The following is a 22,148-nucleotide window of genomic DNA, read 5'->3' on the forward strand; positions in this document are numbered from 1 at the left end:
TACAGACAACACAAGGGTGTGCTGCAGAGAACTACATTGTTTTATAGCTCACCGGGTTACATAGGTTGAAGCAGGGAAGCGTCCTTAAAGTGTTTACCTGCTGCCATGAACTGAAGCCTAGGAGGACACATAAGCGGATTACTTTTAAAGAGATGCCGAATATGCTTTTAATTGTTTAAATTAAACTGAACTGAATGACATTAAAGTGATGTTTACACCATATCTGCACTTTGAATACGCGGCAACAGCTGGAGGTTTGTAGTCCACAGCATGTTGTTGCAATGTTTACAGTGCTGATCCCATTCTTCCGGGTTTCTTTCCACCGCAGCCTCGCTTTCATGTTTTAAAATGGCAGCCGCGTGAAATCAGCATATGGTGCTAACCATTGGGCCTCTGTGCTGCCCTGATGAGGAGTAGGGGTGGAAGGGAGGATTCTTCAAGATGAAGATGGCTAAGGTAAGATACTCTGGTTATTTATAGTAAGTTAGGAAACGTCTGATTGGTGGACCATGCATGAACTATTGCAGGACCAGCTGCTATCAATCAAAAGCACGTGCTCCTCTAGAAATTAGTTTATAAATAAACTTCACTTTAATGCATAGCACTGACACTTCTCTCTATTTTAATGTGTGCTGTATTTTATTGATATGTCTTGTATTGTTTTGCATTGTCTGCATTTTAGTTGTGTTGTATAATTAGTTTTTACTGGTGTAAAGCACTTTGGTCAACCTTGGTTGTAGTAAGGTGCTTTATAAACAATGGTTGATTGGTTGATTGATTGATTGATTGATTGATTGATTGATTGATTGATTGATTATAACAACAGGAAAGTAAATTATCACTAGAATAAATTTTTTTTGTGTGGACTACCCCCTAAAAATAAGAATTCTGGCAGAAAACGCAACTGTTGTAAATCATACTCATACAATTGTCACTGACAATCACTGCGTAATTTCATCTAAATTAAACTCGTTGTCTGATTTCCCTAATGTATTATACTCTCTTTGCAAATTAGGTCAAAGTTTAACCTGTTCTCGATTCAGATGTTCGCTACATTACCAGCTCACGATTCAAGAGGTCGAGGCTGAGCTGCTTACGAGCTATTATGCGGGACTCTGAATGAATGGGCTTGATGAGGCCTGTCGGGAGGAGGGAGATTATATGAATAATGTGAGAACCAAAGCGAGGTGTTTGAGATGCCAAGTCGGGCAGGATAGAATCGGATCAGTGTGAGCTCTGGTAATAGGTCAGTAATGTGCGCAATGCTGATGAATCCCGCCATTAGTCTCCTGTTCTCTCAGCTGTTGTGGGAACTGAAAGCCAACTGGCTCTAGCCTCTGAACGGCTGCCGATAGACACTTTCCCCCAGAGCCAGCTTGGAGAGAGAGACGCACGCAGACATTTTACATTCGGCACACTTGCAGAAAGCTGGGCGTGGGAGTTTGTGAGGAGAAGCGAATGTTCGATGACCTTAAGTGTTCCTCCCAGAAGGCCGCAGAGAAATGCTAACCCACTGACTCGATTACTCACTGGGCTGAGTCACCCGCACGTGCAGCTTCACAACAAACACAAATCACCAAAATGGAAAAAACATGTTCACCATGTCCATGCACACGCACGTAAAAAATAAAAAAATAAATCACATCATGAAAACAAATGTAGGTCAGTCTGAGGGGTCACTGTCTTGTATCCTAATCCTAGAAAGCTATCTGTTAGTGCTATTAAGGTAGCACTCAAGATGATACCAGATTTTCTGTGCCAGTCAGCTGTGAAGTAAACTATATATGACTGGAGAAGCATAAAATTAATATAATAATGTTCAAAAATATAGTGTAATGTTTTTGATAGATGTTTAGTAAGCTCACTAAGACTATATTTATTATATTTGATCAAAAATAAAGTAAATCCAGCCATTTTATTAATAATCAATATGTTTTTAAAAGGTATTATGAGTTTTAAAAAAAAACTTTTAATTAATGTTTATTTGAATACGTAATTTATTTCTGTTAATAGCAAGTGTTTTGAGCATGATGACTCAGGGTCACATGATCCTTCAGAAGTCATTATAATAATCATTATAATATAAGATTTATTGCGTATTATCAATAATAAAAAAAGGTTGTGTGGCTTAATATATTTGTGGAGAACCTTTAGAAATATTGTGTGTATTAAAATAAATGACCGTATATTTATATAACAGTTCTGTCTGGTTCTTGAATATCTGATTGGCTGATAGCCGTGTGATATTCTGCCAGTAAAGGCACTCGTCCAGCCTCCTCACCCTTGTGTATTACTCCTCTCACAATCAGTGACAAGCAGAGGACACTCTACAGTTTGACAAATATTGCTGCTGTTGGACAACATAATGTACTTTTGAAGCTTTTTATCCGACAATGTAGTTGTAATGTTGTTTAGATAGCAACTATGCAGTTTATTTTTAAGGACAGTGCCTATAAGCCTGTCTTTGAGCAGAGATGGTTGATGATTTTATCCACAAGATGGCGACAGAGACCGCATAATACGCCTTAAAAGAAAAACAGCCTAATATTTAACTACAGCTGATCAAATCATTATAAAACAGGTCAATGACTTTCTAAGTCGATATCTGTCTTTTGTATGTTGTAGTGCTGTATTTATCCCATAGTAATATTGTGACCCCCAGACTGCAACAGAGAAATACTGTAAAATCTCTGTAGACTGATGGCATTTCATGCCGTTCAGCCTTATAATCTTAAAATGTGAGCAAAATCACCTGTTTTGTCATCACTTTAGACATTACGCTAGACAATCATTCAAACACTAGCTCTAAAATGACATTAGTGAATGAGCAACGGTTTCTGCTGTTCTGACATCAGCTGCAGATGTGAAGGAAAGGTGGAAAAAATTAGTTCCTCTTACAAAAAGGTTGAGATGTGTTTGATTTTCTTTTTTATACACATGATTATGCCATCAAATTGTTGTATAAACACAATATCACACTCGTATCAGTGCAATGTGGCTGTATATCGTCATTTATGGGACACTAAGGCAAACCACACCTCCCACCAGTGCCAATATACAGCCACATCACACTGCTACTTGTGTGATATTGCTCACATATATATATAAACTCCATTGTTAGATTTTTTTTTAATGCTAAAGATCTGAAAACCTTTATTATTATTATTATTATTATTATTATTATTATTATTATTATTATTATTATTATTATTATTATTATTATTATTATTATTGATGATGATGATACTACTATTGCAACTACTACTGCTACTACAACTACCACTACTACTACTACTAATAATAATAATAATAATAATAACAACATTAATATTGTTAATGGTAATTAATATAATTAATAGTAATTATAATGATCATAAAACATTATTATTATTATTATTATTATTATTATTATTATTATTATTATTATTATTATTATTATCATCATCATTTTTATTATTATTATTATAATTATTATTATTATTATTATTATTGATTACACTAATATTAAGAATACTCATATAAATAATAACAACAATAACATGAATTTTGTTAATAATAATAATAATAATAATAATAATAATAATAATAATAATAATAATAATAATGATAATAATAATTATAATAATAATAACAACATGTATAATAATAATAAAAGCAACACTTATAATAATAATAATAATAACAAAAATTAATATTGTTAATAGTAATTAATTTTATTAACAGTAATAATAACAATATTAATTATCACTATTATTATTATTATTATTATTATTATTATTACTATTATATATATATATATATATTTTAATATATTTGAATATTAATTGCTGCAGTCTAATTATTGTTTTGTGATTATTGTAGTAGAAGAAACAAAATTAAAAATAAATAATGATAATAAAAATAAAATAAATAAAAACAAACAAATAAATAAATAATAATAATAATAATAATAATAATAATAATAATAATAATAATAATAATAATAATAATAATAATAATAATAATACAGCTAAATACATAAAAATGTCTTTATTGATTTGGTCCAGCACAAAAAAAAAAGCTGGCATTTCCTAGAGCCACCGGCTTGCCAGTGCTTCTGAACTATGCGACAAGCAATTTTATGCATATGCATGCTGGTGCTGTTTATTGGCTGGCTCAGCTGAGCACTCTGGGAGCCGAGCCCAGAAGCCAGAACAGTAAAAAGTGCAAACAGATAAATGTAAATGTGGAACCGAGAAGCCAAGACAGCTCAACCACCCAAAAAAAGAGGAACAAAAAACTTTTGACAGTCTTCTTCCTAAGAAAAGAAGACATTTTTGGCCGAGCTGGAACAAATTATGTCCTCATAAACTTCAGCAATTTAGTTAAAAAACTGTGAAGCTCAAAGTTCATTGGCAAAACAAGTGTCTCTTACCCTGTTCGCACACGATACTAAAACACTAGTGGATAATACAAGAAGAACACAATGGAACAATAAATCTGGGCAGAAAAACAGGATGTCAAATAGATGTAACATTAATCAAACTGAAGAAAAAAAGATTAATATTTTTGACTGCATCTCACAGAGGAATCACTAACCTCCTCAGGATCCAGTTTCTGTGTACTGTAGGGCAAAGGACTGTCACAATCGGGAATGTAATCTTGGCAGTAGTCAGATGCAGCCTGAGGATCATCCACGAGCAGGAGCTGCTGGATCTCGCCCTGTAACACACACACATACACACATATGCAGTACACTCACACCGATTGAGCAATATTCATTTATACTGGTGTAATTCTGGAGATCAAAGAGAAATAAAGCCCCTTTTAACACTGCATAACCGCATAACATGCTGATGTAAAGCAGAAAAGTAATTTGAGATGAATAAGGTCTAGCGAAACTCTGATGAAATAAGAGGTAAAGCTGGCTGAATGTATTTTATATGCACATACGGTAAAGGCTATTTTGAAAGTGTTTAATCTACAGGAAGAGCAATCGTCCTTCAGCTCCAACAGTTATCATCAGTTTATGAACAACAAGAGCTGTCTCCTATATAGAGCTGCAGTTTCAGCCAAATGACTGTTTTGTGTGCGTGCTTTTTCTCAGTTCCTCTGGAGCTAGAATCAGCCTACTGAGAAATTAAAGAAGCATTTTAGAGGCCAGCAGTTTTAGAGAAGACGAAACTGCTGACTAGTGACCCTGTTTACACCTGGTATTAAAGGGTTAATTCACCCAAAACCATGAACTCATGTCCTCATGCTATTCTGACCTTCGTTGATCTTCAGAATACAAATGAAGATATTTTAGATGAAATCCAGGAGCTCTCTCATCCTCCAGCTGCGGTCTTAAGATGTTCAGAAAAGCTACCAAAAACATTGTCAAACCATTTCTTGTGACTTCAGTGGTTCAACTGGATTATAAAAAACAAAGTTGACTCGACTTAAAATTGTAAAGCAACTTGCTGCAGAGTCAACTCAAAAAAACTCGATTTGCCTTACAAGTTGAGTCAGCTTTTTTAATTAATAGATTTTTTTACAGTTTGCCATCATAAGAAGCTCTGAGAACACGTTGTGTGGCAAAGATATGTAAAAAAGACTTCTTTACCTATGTCTTCTGTGTCAACACCAAGTGTGCCACACACCTGCTTTTGAGTGACGCTCCCAGCTGTTAGATCGCCCCCTGGGGGCTGGCTGCAGTACACTGAAAAAAATGATGTCTGCAAAACTGTTGCAAACCATTAAAAAAGTTAAATTGAGTAATGTTCAACTTAATTTGTTTGTTTAAAATCAGCTCAAATATATTGTTTATAACCCCTTAACTTAAAAAAAAAAAATGAGTAAATCCAACGAATCATCTTTGAATCATTTTTTTCAGTGTACAAGTCATAAAGCTCGCCTCCTCCGTGTTAATGAATGAGACTTGAGCCCAAATAAAAAAAATAAATACGCTTGCAATAAAATGTCCCGAAAGATGGTTCTGGTCAATTAAGGCACTGGTGATAAAGCTGATATAGGTGCAGATCTTCTTTTTTGTAAACAGTATTTTTTGGCCAGTAATTTAATGCTATAAAAACAGGGTGTGTCATCGTGATTGACAGTTGTGATTTACAGTTTCTCTAAACAGACCGTCTGAGCTTCAAGAGGAGATTGAAGTGTTATTATTCGATTTCTGTGTTATTTTACCATGATAAATGAGTTGTTCAGCAGTAAATTATACTTTCTGGCATACAGGATCTGGCGGAACTGTTTATTCGGTAAAGTGAGGGCTTTATCTGGCTTTATTAGTTTGCTGATACACGCCTAGACATATCGGAGAAAATACAGGTGGTCGCTATCTAGCAGTAATTCTCTTTATGGGTCTAAAATAATAATTAGGATGACAAAACTAATGTTAGCCTATGTCTAGATCGATCTCTTGGTTTTTGAACTTTATTTAAAGGACGTCACTGACATTTTGAGTTTCAGCATGTTATTGAGTTAATCTACTGAATTTGCTTTTATACAGTATTAATGTTCTAGAAACCGAATCTTATTTAACAAATAGAGCTGTAAATGTTATATGTTATTTACATCATGTCTCATTGGCTTTTTATTTGAAAACTCCTAATAAACATTTAAATGAATGCAAATTCCTCTTTTCCAGATATTAAGGCATCGAATAAAGCAAATGAAATGGAGGCAAAAAATGATAAACAATATACAAGCGATGTTGCAGCAGCTGATAGACATCAGTTGATGTATTATTACTGCTAAGTTTATTGTACAAATTGACAAGAATTATTTTATATAGCACATAGATGGGATGTGTAAACATCCTGTTGATATTTAGAAATCTTGCTGTATTTATCTTTTAAACGCCCGATTTTTCCAGCATGGTAAATAGTTATCTATGGTGCATATATTTTGGGTCCTGTTGATTGCTAATTAAAAATAAAATCCTTTCTAAAAATGTGTTGTTTATATGTTATTGTTCATATTTTACAAGTGTTATTTCTACCCCTATGAAGATAACAAATCTGTTATAAGAGAAATATTTTTTTTTGTGCTCATGGCTTATTCTAACTTGGGCTGGAGTGTATGAAAGATCATTTATTTTGCAGTGTAACATTGTAACAGCTTACACCACACAGTTTTTAAATCATAAATTATTACGTGTTTTTAAATGTTAGTGCTTATATTTATTTTAGCATGCCTTTGTTATAGTGCAGATACGAGCGGTCAAATGAGCAGTTCGGGGGGCGTGGTTGATTTGACGCGCAAGCGTTTGATTAGAAGCTTGATTCCACACCTCCACCTCTGGTTCCATCAGGTTGTCCCATCTACGCATGCCCAGGATCCAAATTCAGCAGTGTTTTGCAACAGTTTGTGCCCTTCAAGTGTTCAAAGGGAACAGACGCTGTCACGTCATCCATTTATTTTATTTTTTTACAGTCATTTGTCAACATGTTCTTACTCTCGATTCATTGCATAATGTTGCTCTGTTAGGACCCCTTTTTGTCACTTTGTAATGCTATGGGTACCCCTCTAGTGTTATTTTACAACAAATGGGGTCCAAGGGGGTGCAAAAATGCTTTTGGTCCTTCTCATTATGCGTTCTATTAAACAGTTTAAAAGCAAATCATTTTATAAATATGCATATTTTCAGAAATATTTTGGAGCACCTAGTCCTAAACTTGACTACCTCCGACCAACATAAATAAGCAGGTAAATAAAGCAGTGTAATGTGCAGTTATTCCAAAGACAACCTTATAAAATAAGTACAAAGAAGTCTAGTTGGGGTGACAAGGTGGCGCAGTGGGTAGCCCTGTCGCCTCACAGCAAGAAGGTCGCTGGTTCAAGCCTCGGCTGGGCCAGTTGGCATTTCTGTGTGGAGTTTGCATGTTGCTCCGGGTTCCCCCAAAGAGGGAAAGACATGCAGTATTGGTGAATTGGATAAGCTAAATTGGCCGTAGTGAATGAGTGTGTGTGGGTGTTTCCCAGTGCTGGGTTGTGGCATCCTCATGAGATCAGGCTGGAGTAACAAATGTTTTATTCGCTGAAAACGGCTCGTCTCCCACTTGCTGATATCCTCCGATTCAAAAAGATGCTCCAATATTCATGAAACACAGAGGGAGCCAATAGCATTCAACAACCAAAGCTGACTTAAGCTGACTCTGTTTCTGTGTCAGTATTTGCATATATGTCAGACAACATCTGAGCTTTACCTCTCAGAAATAACTTGCGCTGCCTCTAAAGACTTATTCTGAATATTCACATCTTTTGAATAAATTGGGTCTGTTGCTATATCCTGTGCTTTACCTTAACAAATTGTTGAATGTAGGGCGTGTGGGTAAGACATGTGGTACAGGTGAATTGAATAAAATAAATTGACCTAAGTGTACAAGTGTGTATGGATGTCTCCCAGAACTGGGTTGCAGCTGGAAGGGAATCCACTGTGTAAAACATATGCTGAATAAGTTAGCGGTTCATTCCCCTGTGGTGACCCCTGTAGAATAAAGAGACTAAGCTGAAGGAAAATGAATGAATGAATAAATTTAGGACTAGTGTCTGGCTTATATGCTCCTAAATGAGCATACATAATATGATGTTAATAAAATAACTTTGACTGTTTACCCTAGAAAATAGTCAATATAGTCAAAATAGTCAACACTCAAATAGTCACTCAAAAATATTATCCAATATGTCTGTCATGATCTAATGACCCAAAATGACCAGTGGCTGAAAAGTATATTAATCAAAAACCTTACTAACAACAGTGTCTTTTACATGATTGGGACAGAGAGATGACATTTAAAGAGAGACAAAGGAGAGAGAGAGCAGAGTCTGGGAGCTACCATTTATGCTTGTTTTGCTTGGTCTGTTTATAACAAAAATAACAATGATTTTTTACCTTTAATGAAGTCAGCTTTCCAGTCCTGAACCAGGACTGGAATTTTTCCTCACCTTCAAACCAAATGTATGACTTAAGACTGCAAAGTAGCTTAGTAGGTAAGCATTTAATACTTGAAATGTATTTGGTCACAAAACTTTAAAGGCAGACAGAAACAGCCAGTGATGCAGTGTTTTTTGTGTGAGAGAGATTTTGCTGTTTTGAATTAAACAGGCTTTATTATTTAAATGATTTATGTTATGTAATTCATAGTTGAATGTGATTAGATGATTTGTTTTCAGCATATTAGGCATGCAGCATTACAAATATTTTTTGGAGTCATAGAGTTTCAGTGCATGTTCAAACTTATCAACATATTCATCTGAATGTTATATAAGAGCCATTTATAGATCAATCGTATCCTGAATGAACCCAAGCAAACTGCATAATGAAGCTAAATTGCCAACGTGCATCAAATCCTGATGCTACTTTTTTTTACTACTTTTTCCTTTAACATCACTTACCTTCTTATGCAGAATTTTTTTTAGAAAGTAACTATTTTTCAGCTACTTAAATTCGAAAGTAGCTGTGTGTGTAAGTTTTGGGAAAGTTAACTTATAAAAAGTAATTAATTATTCATTCATTCATTTTCTTTTTTCGGTTCAGTCTCTTTATTAATCCAGGGTCGCCACAGCGGAATGAACCGCCAACTTATCCAGCATATGTTTTACGCAGCTGATGCCCTTCCAGCTGCAACTCATCACTGGGAAACACCCATACACACTCATTCATACACATACACCACGGACAATTTTAGCTTACCCAATTCACCTGTACTGCATGTCTTTGGACTGTGGGGGAAACCGGAGCAAAACCCACGCGAACGGGGGGAGAACATGCAAACTCCACACAGAAATGCCAACTGACCCAGCCGAGGCTCAAACCAGTGACCGTCTTGCTGTGAGGCGACAACACTACTTACTGCGCCACCGCAGTAAAATTTTCAAATTACTTAGTCTAAAAAGTCATTGAATTACTCAAGAGGTAATTGAATGATTTGACTCAATATTAGATACAGTAACATACCCATAAATCTCCATACATAGACAATAAAACATATTGTAAACCCTTTTAATATTTTAAAATAGTTTAAAAAGGCCTGTTTGCTCATAATTATTTTTAAGTTAAACATTATTTGTATCAAAAAACATAACATATTGTCAGCGCCAGTGGTGTACTGGTTAGTGCGTCGACACATGCACTCCGGTGCTCACGGTTCGATTCCGCCTCACGGTCCTATGCCGAACCTTCCCCTCTCTCTGCTCCCCACGCTTTCCTTTCAATACTCTCAACTGTCCTATCTAATAAAGGTGAAAACCACGAAAAAAATATTCTATAAAAAAAAACATAACATAGTTCATACATATGATCATTAATTTCTTTGTTAATTTTGTCTTAAGCATGTGCAATTTCTGGACAAAATGTAAATGTAATGTAATGCACATTAGAAGTAATTATAATTAAATTACCTAAAAATTATAAGTTTTCCTTTTCTTTTTCAGCAGAATATTAATATATTTACAGCAATTACTTTCTTTGTAATTAAACTCAACACTTTACATGATAATAGCATAATAAGGATTACAAAGCAGCCCCACAATGCTAATTAATTCTAATTTTAAATCTTTGTACTTTGCTATTTTACAAACCACAAGGTTGTACCTATTTCTCAGTACAAAACTTTCTAAAATGCAATACATTTTAGTATAAACCTATTTATTTAGATGTTTTAATACACATTGGACAGTATACATATTTAGTTTCTTTTTTAACGTGCATTTTACATTGAATGACAATTAATTATTCATTAAAACAGACGTTTTACTAGCATTTATTATGCTTTCTTTGTATATAAAATCACATTTTGGAATATAAAAGGGGTCCAACCCGGTACTAGTAAGGTGTACCTAATAAAGTTGCGATGAGTGTATACACAACATTATAATTCTTTACTTAATATTGCTAAAAGGGAAAAACAAAAGCAGCATGATCAAACAAACTAATAGTAACCTATTTTGTGCAAACACCGCTGTCTTGTTTTAACCACTTTTTAAGTGCACCACTAAAAACATTTTTATTATAATTTTAGGCTAACAAGTAAATCATTCCACAAGTTGGTTCCCTTAACAGAGAAAACAGATTGACCAAAAGTGGTTTTACACTTTGAAACACCACAGTCACCATTAGCAGTTGCTCGTGTGACTTTGTGAGATGTTTGATACCTACTGATTAGATCAGAAAACAGCAGTGGAACATGATTATTTAAACATTTAAAAAAACACTTTAAGAGAACTAAATTTAATAAAACTATCAAAACTAAAAAGGTTTCCAACACTCTTCAAAATATCTACTTTTATGATAAGGCTCAAATTGTAAAGATTTGTAAATTATGGCGAAACTTTCAGTTTTGGCTGATCTGCCCCTTTGCTTAATAATTTGACCAAAAATGTTTAAAAAACGAAAATATAAAGACATAAAGACAACATAAAGACCTCATATCTCAAAAAAAATGCAACTACACAGGAGAGAACGCCCCCTGCTGAAAGACACCCATAAAGACATTTTTTTTAACAGCCTTACATTGAGACATCGGATCAGCCCATACATACAGCAGGCTATCCACAATAAAGAGATCTTTCATCATAATCTGTGTAATGGAGAATCTGTGACTCATGGCTGAGGTCCTGCCAGTACATCAGTGGGTGGAAGAACAAGAGGTCAGAAACTGCCAATACCCAAGATACCACACAATCTCACTCCTTTACAGCCGAGCACATCCAAAACCATGGGATTTCTCACACTAATATGAAAAACGCTGGATCCTAAAGTGAAACATACGTCATCATCTAGCCAATTCATCACACCAGTATTCACTTCCATCTGTTTGTTAGCTGAAATGTGACTCCTTATAAGACATGCTTGACAACTCAAGGACCAAAGAAACTAGTTAAATGGATAATTTACCCAAAATGCAGTGGTGGACAGTATAATTTGAAGTATTTTTAATTCACTGCAGTATTAGGGTAAGTAATGGGCAAGTATCCATACTTATTTACAGTATTGTCAGGGATCTATACTTCATCAGAGCTTTCTCATATATATTTTAGAAAACTTTTACTTTTACTTCACTTCACTACAAAACAAAATATAGTATTTTTACTCCACTATATTTTCTAAATGTTCCTGAACTATTTAATTCATAATAAAGCTCAATTTTATCCTGTTAAACTAATTCACAATCTGAACTTGACTGATAGCTGTTTAATAAGAAACAATTCAGTGATTCAAATGATCTGTTCAGAGTGAGTCTCCATTAATTGATTCAAAGATCTATTCGGAGTCTCCAGAAAGCAACTCACTGATTAAATGATCCATTCAGAGTGAGTCTCCAGTAACTGATTCACTGATTCAAAGATCCATTCAGAGTATCCAGTAAACAATTCACTTCTTCAAATGATCTATTCAATGTGAGTCTCTGGTAAACAACTCACTGATTCAAGTGGTCTGGTTAGACTGAGTTTCCAGTAATTGATTCACTGATTGAAATATTCATTCAGAGTCTCCAGTAAACAACTCACTGCTTCAAATGATCTACTTAGAGTGAATCCCCTGTAAACAACTCATTCATTCAAATGATCTGCTCAGATTGAGTCTCCAGTAATTGATTCACTGATTAAAAGATCCATTCAGAGTCTCCAGTAAACAACTCACTGCTTCAAATGATCTATTCAGAGTGAGTCTCTGGTAAACAACTCACTGATACAAATGATTCATTCAGAGTGAGTTCCCAGTAACTGATTTAATTATCCATTCAGAGTCTCCAGTAAACAACTCACTGCTTCAAATGATCTATTCAGAGTGAGTCTTCGGTAAACAACACACTGATTCCAAAGATTCATTCAGAGTGAGTCCCCAGAAAATGTATCACTGATTGAAAGATCTATTCAGAGTCTGCAGTAAACAACTCAGAGCTTAAAATTATATATTCAGAGTGAGTCTTTGGTTAACAACACACTGATTCAAATGATCTGTTCAGACTGAGTCCCCAGTAATTGATTCACTAGTCCAAAGGTCCATTCAGAGTCTACAGTAAACAATGCACTGATTCAAATTATACATTCAGAGTGAGTCCCCAGTAATTGATTCACTGATTCAAAGATCGATTCAGAGTCTACGGTAAATAACTTACTGATTCAAATGATCTATTCAGAGCAAGTCTCCATAACTATTAGGTGAACTATCCCTTTAACACAGTTCTGTATGTCTTAAAACAAGCCCTCAGAATCAGTGAACCAGACGTGCACTGGATATCATTAATCTGATCTGCATCTCCTCAACGCAAACAAGACTAGAAATGACTTTAGATGTGGAAAATCTGCTGTTTGTTTTGTGTGTGTGTTCTAGTTCAGTTCTCCAAGACTTCTACAGCTCTTTAGCAATTTGCGGCAATCTGGAAGCAATAGACACATTAGTTTTGACCACAGTCCCCAGGCTCCTGAACAGCTCTCCCACGCTGAGAGATTTGGACCGGAACATAAGCCTTCTGTATTCCACTTGAATCCAGGGCCTGGGAACTGGCCACAGAACAGTTCGAACTTACACATCCCTCAGTACCAGCCTCACCCAGATCACTGTGACCCTATGGCACAGATGCAACATAGCTATGCAGTTAGAATGAATGAGAAGTGGACCCTGAGAGAAGGACAAATGGGGGAAATTAGTCATGATTTCTCTGAAAAGCACAACAGTGAAAGAGAAGGTTTTTTTCTATAGATGCAAAGAGGGTGGTGGAGCCTATTATTCATTGTACAAATGGACTTATTATTATTTAAAAAATAAAACTAAAGGCCTTGCTGTCATATTGTCAAAAAATGGCTTCATGTCAGTTACTTAATTATTTGTTAATTATTTTTTGTCACTTTTGGTTGGCTTTTAGAAGCAATTGGAAAAAAAATGCTTAGAAGATTAGATCACAACAAATGATTATTTTTGCTATTATTTACACGCCATTATGTTTTCCAAAGATTTAAGAGTTTCTTTCAAAATGTTCAATGTTCAAAACATTATTTTGATCAAATCTTAGATTTGGAATTGGATTCAGATTAAAAAGATTTCTGTCTCTACAAAGGAAAACTTTTCACCCAAAACTTTGATGCTTCAAAACATAAATAAATATATAAAAAAAGAGATTTTTCATCGAGATTCATTTCAGTTAATATAAATATATATACATTTATATACATTTATATATATATATATATATTTTTCTACTTTTTTTTAAATATATTTATTATCTGTTTTTTATCCTGTGTTATCCTGTTGCACTGTAGAAGCTCTGTCACGAAAACAAATTCCTCGTATGTGTGAACATACCTGGCAATAAAGCTCTTTCTGATTCTGATTCTGATATATATATATATATATATATATATATATATATATATATATATATATATATATATATATATATATATATATATATATATATATATATAGTGTTGGGCAAGCTACTTATAGTGAAAACGTAGCTGTAAAAATGTAGTGAGCTAAGCTATTAGCTACTCTACTTAAAATGTAGCTTAACTACACTGAAAGCTACACCTTGGAAAATGTAGCAAGTTAAGCTAAAAGCTATATGGCAAAAGTAGCTTAGCTACATCTAAGCTATTTTTACAATTTTCATTTTTAAATCGAAGCAACTTAAATCCAAGTCAATCATATCTTAGTGATCAATAAAACTGTCAATGAAACATATGAGGCAGAATAGTTCAGTCCTGTTATTTACTGTAAATAATATGCTGTACTAAACAGAAACAAATTATAGTATATATAACAGCAAAAACAAAAATTCCAATAAAACCAGGTGTTACACATTTTAAAAATTATAGTAATTTATAGTAAAGCAAAATATTTTGGAATAAGCATTATACTAAAGTATTTTTTTTAGCACAGCATCAGAAATGAAGTTATTGCATCATAACATGTGCTTCTCGAGGTATGGTCACGAGGAATCCTGCTTCAGAAATAACTCTCCTCCCTCAGTCATCTTTCTATCAAGCAAGCTTCACCAGAGGTGGCAGTAACGCACCAACAACTTTGTTGTCGACCACCGTAAAACAGGAAGAAGAAGAAATCGTCACTCTCGCAATCATATGGATTTACTTTGATCGGCTAGACACCGGCGTCACAGCTCCGTAAATGTCGGTGATGTCACTTATTGATCCGCGATCTGTAAATGTAGCTTTGTGGACGTTACTGCGCTACTTGACTAATAAAATAGCATCGCTACTGAAAAGCTATTGAATTTATAAAGTAGCGACGCTACTGTGAAATGTAGTTAAGCTAGTAGCGTCACTACTTGTAGCGACGCTACTGCCCAACACTGTATGTATATCATACACTCACTGGCCACTTTTGTTAGGTACACCTGTCCAACTGCTCGTTAACGCAAATTTCTAATCAGCCAATCACATAGCAACAACTCACTGTACTTAGGCATGTAGACATGGTCAAGACGATCTGCTGCAGTTCAAATCGAGGAAGAAAGGTGATTAAAGTGACTTTGAATGTGGCATGGTTGTTGCTGCCAGATGGGCATATGTACTGTATGTACAGTATGTGACACAAAAATGAAATTTATTGGTTCTTGAGTGACAAACAAGCATTCTTGAGTTTTCATGATTTAATTTTAGTGCTGTAAACACTTTTACAATGCTCGAGACAAATTTACATTTTGAAAAACATTTTTACCTATCATGAGACACAATTACATAGGAAAAACGATTTTACCAAGGACGAAACAAATGTACATTTCAGAAAAAAAGTTAACAAGACGCAAAACACTTTTACCTGTCCCGAAACAAATTTACAGAAAGGGAATGTACCGCACACCGGAAGTGACGCAGGGAAAAGTGTTGTTGTTGGTGGTGACCGCGGTAAATTCGTTTTGTGGAATACATGGCGTAAATAAAGTTTATGGTGACCGAATATGGACTGTGGTCGAGGGTAGTTGACGCAGACCAGACGGAAACACCAGACATACAGTACTGCACCAATGTGTTCAATATTTTAACGAGGGCTACTCGTACACTGTATTCGTGGACATGATGTCAAATCTACACGGTGTAAATATCTGCTTGAGGACTCTTAACAGTAAATTGAATGAAGCAGGTGTTACGGTTTAACTGATGTCCATGTTAACTGGTGTCCCTTTCCAGATTGGCAGATTCCACACTTTTTCACAGCAACAAACCATGCCCTTAACAAATAAATATTCTTATTACTTGGTGTCAGTATCATTGTAAACATTATTAATTTTAATATTTGTGTGGCAGAACAGTATATAACCAAAATTAATGTAAAGAAATAATTATAATTTACACGGGACGGGATTCTAACCAAAGTCAAAAGGTTCAGCAGACGTATCAATCTAACTGAGCTATTCCGGAGTGCACATTGAGGGCGGTTTTGATATCTCTATCAGTCAACACATGTCGTGCTTTGGTTGTTGACTCGTGTTAACTTGTTTCAATGTACTCACATTTACATCTTTCCACATACTCTCACGCTGATATTTTCTCAGAATAGTGAGAAAAATGACAAAACTATGTTTTATCGCAGTTGGTCAAACCATGATTTTTATAGTTGTAGACGCTTGTTAACCTGTGCCTTTGGACTCAAACAAAGTCACATACGAGCTAATATTTTCCGGTGTGTGGTACATTCCATGTCACTTCCGGTGTGCGGTACATTCCCTTTCTGTAAAGAATCTGTCATTGTAAATTTGTTTCGGGACTGGTAAAAGTGTTTTGAGTCTTGTTAATTTTTTTCTAAAATGTAAATATGTTTTGTCCTTGGTAAAATCGTTTTTTCCAATGTAATTGGAAATAGGTAAGATAGGTAAAAATGTTTTTCAAAATGTAAATTTGTCTCAAGCTTCATAAAAGTGTTTCACACTTTGTAATGTTGTTTTGCACTTCCAGGCCACCGTACATTTATGTGCACGGCACTTCAAAAAATGCAAGACGCGAGTGTAACAGTCAAACACATCCATCAAGGTTGTGTTTACATTGAAAAACAATAGAAAAGTAGCACGTTGGAAAGGAAAAACGCATTCTGTGTGAACGGCCCCAAAGATTGCCTGCTGTTTGTCCAATAGCACAAGTGACACCACAAATATGCAAATAAGAGCATTAACCTGTGGTTTAGAACTGTATAATGTGAAACAACTGTTAATGAATATCCACTTAATCCACGATTATTGGTTAACACCAGGTATAGTAGGAGCTGTATGAAACGTGATTACAGATAACTAGGACCACACGGAATCTGAGCGGGCAGAATTCCACAGATTTTTAACCCATCATTAATTCTCTTTATTTACTTAAGTTAATGTGTGTAAAATCTAAATTTATTCAGTTTTTAAATAATTACAGTAATTTTATTGACTAATATGAAAATGTTCATCTGATTTATGTACAATGCATTTTGTACAGTAATATTTTCTGTCTTTTAGTAGATATATTTTATGAGAGACTTGCTTTGTTTACCAAATGAAGTGAATCTAATTGGATTTGCATTTTAAACATTAAATAAAAGTTAAAAAGATATTATTTTTTATTTCACATATTAAGATTTTAGTAATGATACTAATTCAGCAAAAATCCGCAGATTTTTACCAAAATTCTATGCAGACATAGCAAAAAACGTCCGCAGATTCCATCTGGCCCTACAGATAACCCAGGATTACATTTATTCAGGGTTTAGGACAACCCAGTGTTGATCATTTCACCTGAGAAAAGCCCCAATGTTATGTAAACATTGAAATTGGTTGTGTCATGAGGACTCCTCAACTAAAGTCAGGAATTTTTGTTCATGACCCATGCAAAGTGGAAGACGTGGTCAAGTATTTTGCTTTTAACAGCATTTGTTAACAATGGACCATTGTTTTGGGTTGAATTTTGTGAAGTATGAAAAGGAATGGGAAGAGTATTGTGTTTCTCTGGGTGGGGTTCTAGCAGAAACAGATAAAACTCTACAACAGGCAATAGTATTGGATGGGAGGAGCAGGGGAGGTAAAGTTAATGTGATGGCGGCTGCAAGACATGTGCCGTGTGCTACACAGGACCTGAAGAAACATCTGGTATTTGAGGTGGAAGGTCCATTAGCCTGGCAATAGCATCCCCTTTGAGGGTTTCTATGGCTTAAAATACATAAAGGCTCACTGGCCAGAATGTTAGTTGACGTCCTGAGGGTGTTATGGACTGCAGCTCTTCCTCGCACTGAAGTCCAGCACACATACAGTACAGTAAGCATGAGGACACAGCCAAGAGCAGTGATGGGCCTTCAACTCCAATCTACATCTAGCAAGAAACATAAACCACAAGCTACACCAGATTAGTCATGGAGTTTCAGTTCATGTTCAAACTTATCAACTTATTCATCTGAATGTTATATAAACTTCAAGAGAGACATATACTGTAGGGAGATATGTACTCAAAAACAGAGTAATACCAACAATTCTAAATGCTTGGATTTGGACAAAGCTCAAACTTAAAAAAAAATCAATAAATAAATCTTCACTTTGACCTTCCTTACACACACACACGAGTGGTTTACAATGCAAACAAATTAATAAAACTCGCAGCATTTTCTTACAACGCAAACAAGTTAATAAAACGCACAGCATTTTCTCACAACGCAAACAAATTAATAAAAAACGCAGCATTTTCCCACAACGCAAACAAATAAATAAAATGCGGAGCATTTTCTCACAACGCAAACAAATTAATAAAATCACAGCATTTTCTCACAGCGCAAACAAATAAATAAAACGCGTAGCATTTTCTCACAACGCAAACAAATAAATAAAAGGCAGAGCATTTTCTCACAATGCAAACAAATTAATAAAACGCGCATCATTTTCTCACAACGCAAACAAATTAATAAAACACGCAGCATTTTCTCACAACGCAAACAAATTAATGAAACGCACAGCATTTTCTCACAACGCAAACAAATGAATAAAACTTGCAGCATTTTCTCACAATGCAAACAAATGAATAAAACTCGCAGCATTTTCTCACAACGCAAACAAATTAATAAAATGCACAGCATTTTCCCACAACGCAAACTAAATTATAAAACGCGCAGCATTTTCTCACAATGCAAACAAATGAATAAAACTCGCAGCATTTTCTCACAATGCAAACAAATTAATAAAATGTGCAGCATTTTCTCACAACGCAAACAAATTAATAAAATGTGCAGCATTTTCTCACAACGCAAACAAATTAATAAAATGTGCAGCATTTTCTCACAACGCAAACAAATTAATAAAATGCACAGCATTTTCCCACAACGCAAACTAAATTATAAAACGCGCAGCATTTTCTCACAACGCAAACAAATTAATAAAACGTGGAGCATTTTCTCACAACGCAAACAAATTAATAAAACGCGCAGCATTTTCTCACAACGCAAACAAATTAATAAAACGCGCAGCATTTTCTCACAACGCAAACAAATTAATAAAACACGCTGCATTTTCTCACAACACAAACAAATTAATAAAACGCGGAGCATTTTCTCACAACGCAAACAAAATTATAAATTTTGCAACACTTTCTCACAACGCAAACAAATTAATAAAACGCGCAGCATTTTCTCACAACGCAAACAAATTAATAAAACACGCAGCATTTTCTCACAACGCAAACAAATGAATAAAACTTGCAGCATTTTCTCACAATGCAAACAAATGAATAAAACTCGCAGCATTTTCTCACAACGCAAACAAATTAATAAAATGCACAGCATTTTCCCACAACGCAAACTAAATTATAAAACGCGCAGCATTTTCTCACAACGCAAACAAATGAATAAAACTTGCAGCATTTTCTCACAATGCAAACAAATGAATAAAACTCGCAGCATTTTCTCACAATGCAAACAAATTAATAAAATGTGCAGCATTTTCTCACAACGCAAACAAATTAATAAAATGTGCAGCATTTTCTCACAACGCAAACAAATTAATAAAATGTGCAGCATTTTCTCACAACGCAAACAAATTAATAAAATGCACAGCATTTTCCCACAACGCAAACTAAATTATAAAACGCGCAGCATTTTCTCACAACGCAAACAAATTAATAAAACGTGGAGCATTTTCTCACAACGCAAACAAATTAATAAAACGCGCAGCATTTTCTCACAACGCAAACAAATTAATAAAACACGCTGCATTTTCTCACAACACAAACAAATTAATAAAACGCGGAGCATTTTCTCACAACGCAAACAAAATTATAAATTTTGCAACACTTTCTCACAACGCAAACAAATTAATAAAACGCGCAGCATTTTCTCACAATGCAAACAAATTAATAAAACATGCAGCATTTTCTCACAATGCAAACAAATTAATAAAACGCGCAGCATTTTCTCACAACGCAAACAAATTAATAAAACGCGCAGCATTTTCTCACAACGCAAACAAATTAATAAAACACACAGCATTTTCTCACAACGCAAACAAATTAATAAAACGTGCAGCATTTTCTCACAACGCAAACAAATTAATAAAACTCGCAGCATTTTCCCACAACACAAACAAATTAATAAAACGCGCAGCATTTTCTCACAATGCAAACAAATAAATAAAGCGCTTAGCATTTTCCCACAACGCAAAATAAATTATAAAACGCGCAGCATTTTCTCACAATGCAAACAAATAAATAAAGCGCTCAGCATTTTCTCACAACACAAACAAATTAATAAAACTCGCAGCATTTTCTCACAACGCAAACAAATTAATAAAACTTCAAAAACACAGATTTCTTTTAAACGGCATCTTTGGATATCTTTTTTGTGCACACACACACACACACACACACACAAAACACACGCACACACAAAACACACACACACACACACACACACACACACACACACACACGCACGCACACACACACACACCAGTCAGAATTATTAGCCCCTATATATTTTCTCAATAGTCTACAGAACAAACCTTCATTTTACAATAACTTGCCTAATTACCCTAAACTGCCTAGTTAACCTAATTAACCTAGTTAAGCCTTTAAATGTCACTTTAAGCTGTATATAAGTGTCTTGAACAATATCTAATCAAATATTATTTACTGTCATCATGGCAAAGATTAAATAAAGCAGTTATTAGAGATGAGTTATTAAAACTATTATGTTTAGAAATGTGTTGAAATAATCTTCTCTCTGTTAAACAGAAATTGGGTGAAAAATAAACAGGGGGCTAATAATTTAATAATAACTTTAACTGTATATAAAATGGCAATACTTACGGCTTGTGCTTTATATTAGGGCTCTTAAAAGTATAGCTTTGGTTGGCAAAAAAAATATAATGTGTGTCCATATAAACTGTATCTCTCACTGTTAACCACTAGCTGTAAACCAACTGACTGGATCATTGGCTGCATATGAAATAGCACATTTCCCCATTGTTTGTCTGAAAAGATGTATGACTGAATTCACAGTACTTATTCTGAAGTGCAAGTTTGATGGACACTTTATAATAATAATAATAAATCCTTAAATTTATATAGCGCTTTTCTGGACACTCAAAGCGCTTTAACACATTTTGGGGGATCTCCTAATCCAGCACCAATGTGCACCATCCACCTGGATGACACGACAGCAGCCATATTGTGGCAGATCGCACACCACACACCAGATGATTGGTGGAGAGAAGACAGAGCGATGAAGCAAATTATGATATGGGGATGGTTAGGAGGCCATAATGGACAGAGGCCAGTGGCCAAAATTGGCCAGGATTCCGGGGTTAAAGCCATTTTGGAAGGACATCCTAGGATTTTTAATGACCACAGAGAGTCAGGACTTCGGTTTAACATCTCATCCAAAAGACGACGTTCACTGAGCAGTATAGAATCCTCATCAATATACTGGGGAATTAGGACCCACACAGACCGCAGGTTGAGCGTCTCCTGCTGGCCTCACTAACACCACTTCCGGCTGTAGCTTTCCCATGTGGTCTGCCATCTAGGTAATTTACGCTGTACGAGAACAAGATTGTGAATGTAGCTTGTCCGGGTTATATAAAGAACATACTTTTTAGTGGTCGCAAAGTAGTTACTTAGGCTACATTTACACCACAGATCTAGATGGTCAAATCCGATGTTGTGATTTATTTTTTTGACGACCCGCTTACATCATCTTTTAAATGAGA

At 35.0% G+C, this 22,148-nt stretch overlaps 1 protein-coding gene across 1 annotated transcript in view; it reads right to left on the bottom strand.

The window, feature by feature from the left end:
• Window positions 1-22,148, bottom strand: part of col5a3a (collagen, type V, alpha 3a) — a 134,031-nt gene that overhangs the window by 63,218 nt on the left and 48,665 nt on the right. The window contains exon 5 of the mRNA XM_056454092.1: window positions 4,579-4,701. Coding sequence (XP_056310067.1) covers window positions 4,579-4,701 — 123 coding nt within the window. The remainder of the gene's footprint in view (window positions 1-4,578; window positions 4,702-22,148) is intronic.

The sequence above is a fragment of the Danio aesculapii genome, chromosome 3, assembly GCF_903798145.1.
Source record: "Danio aesculapii chromosome 3, fDanAes4.1, whole genome shotgun sequence".
Taxonomy (NCBI): Eukaryota; Metazoa; Chordata; class Actinopteri; order Cypriniformes; family Danionidae; genus Danio; species Danio aesculapii.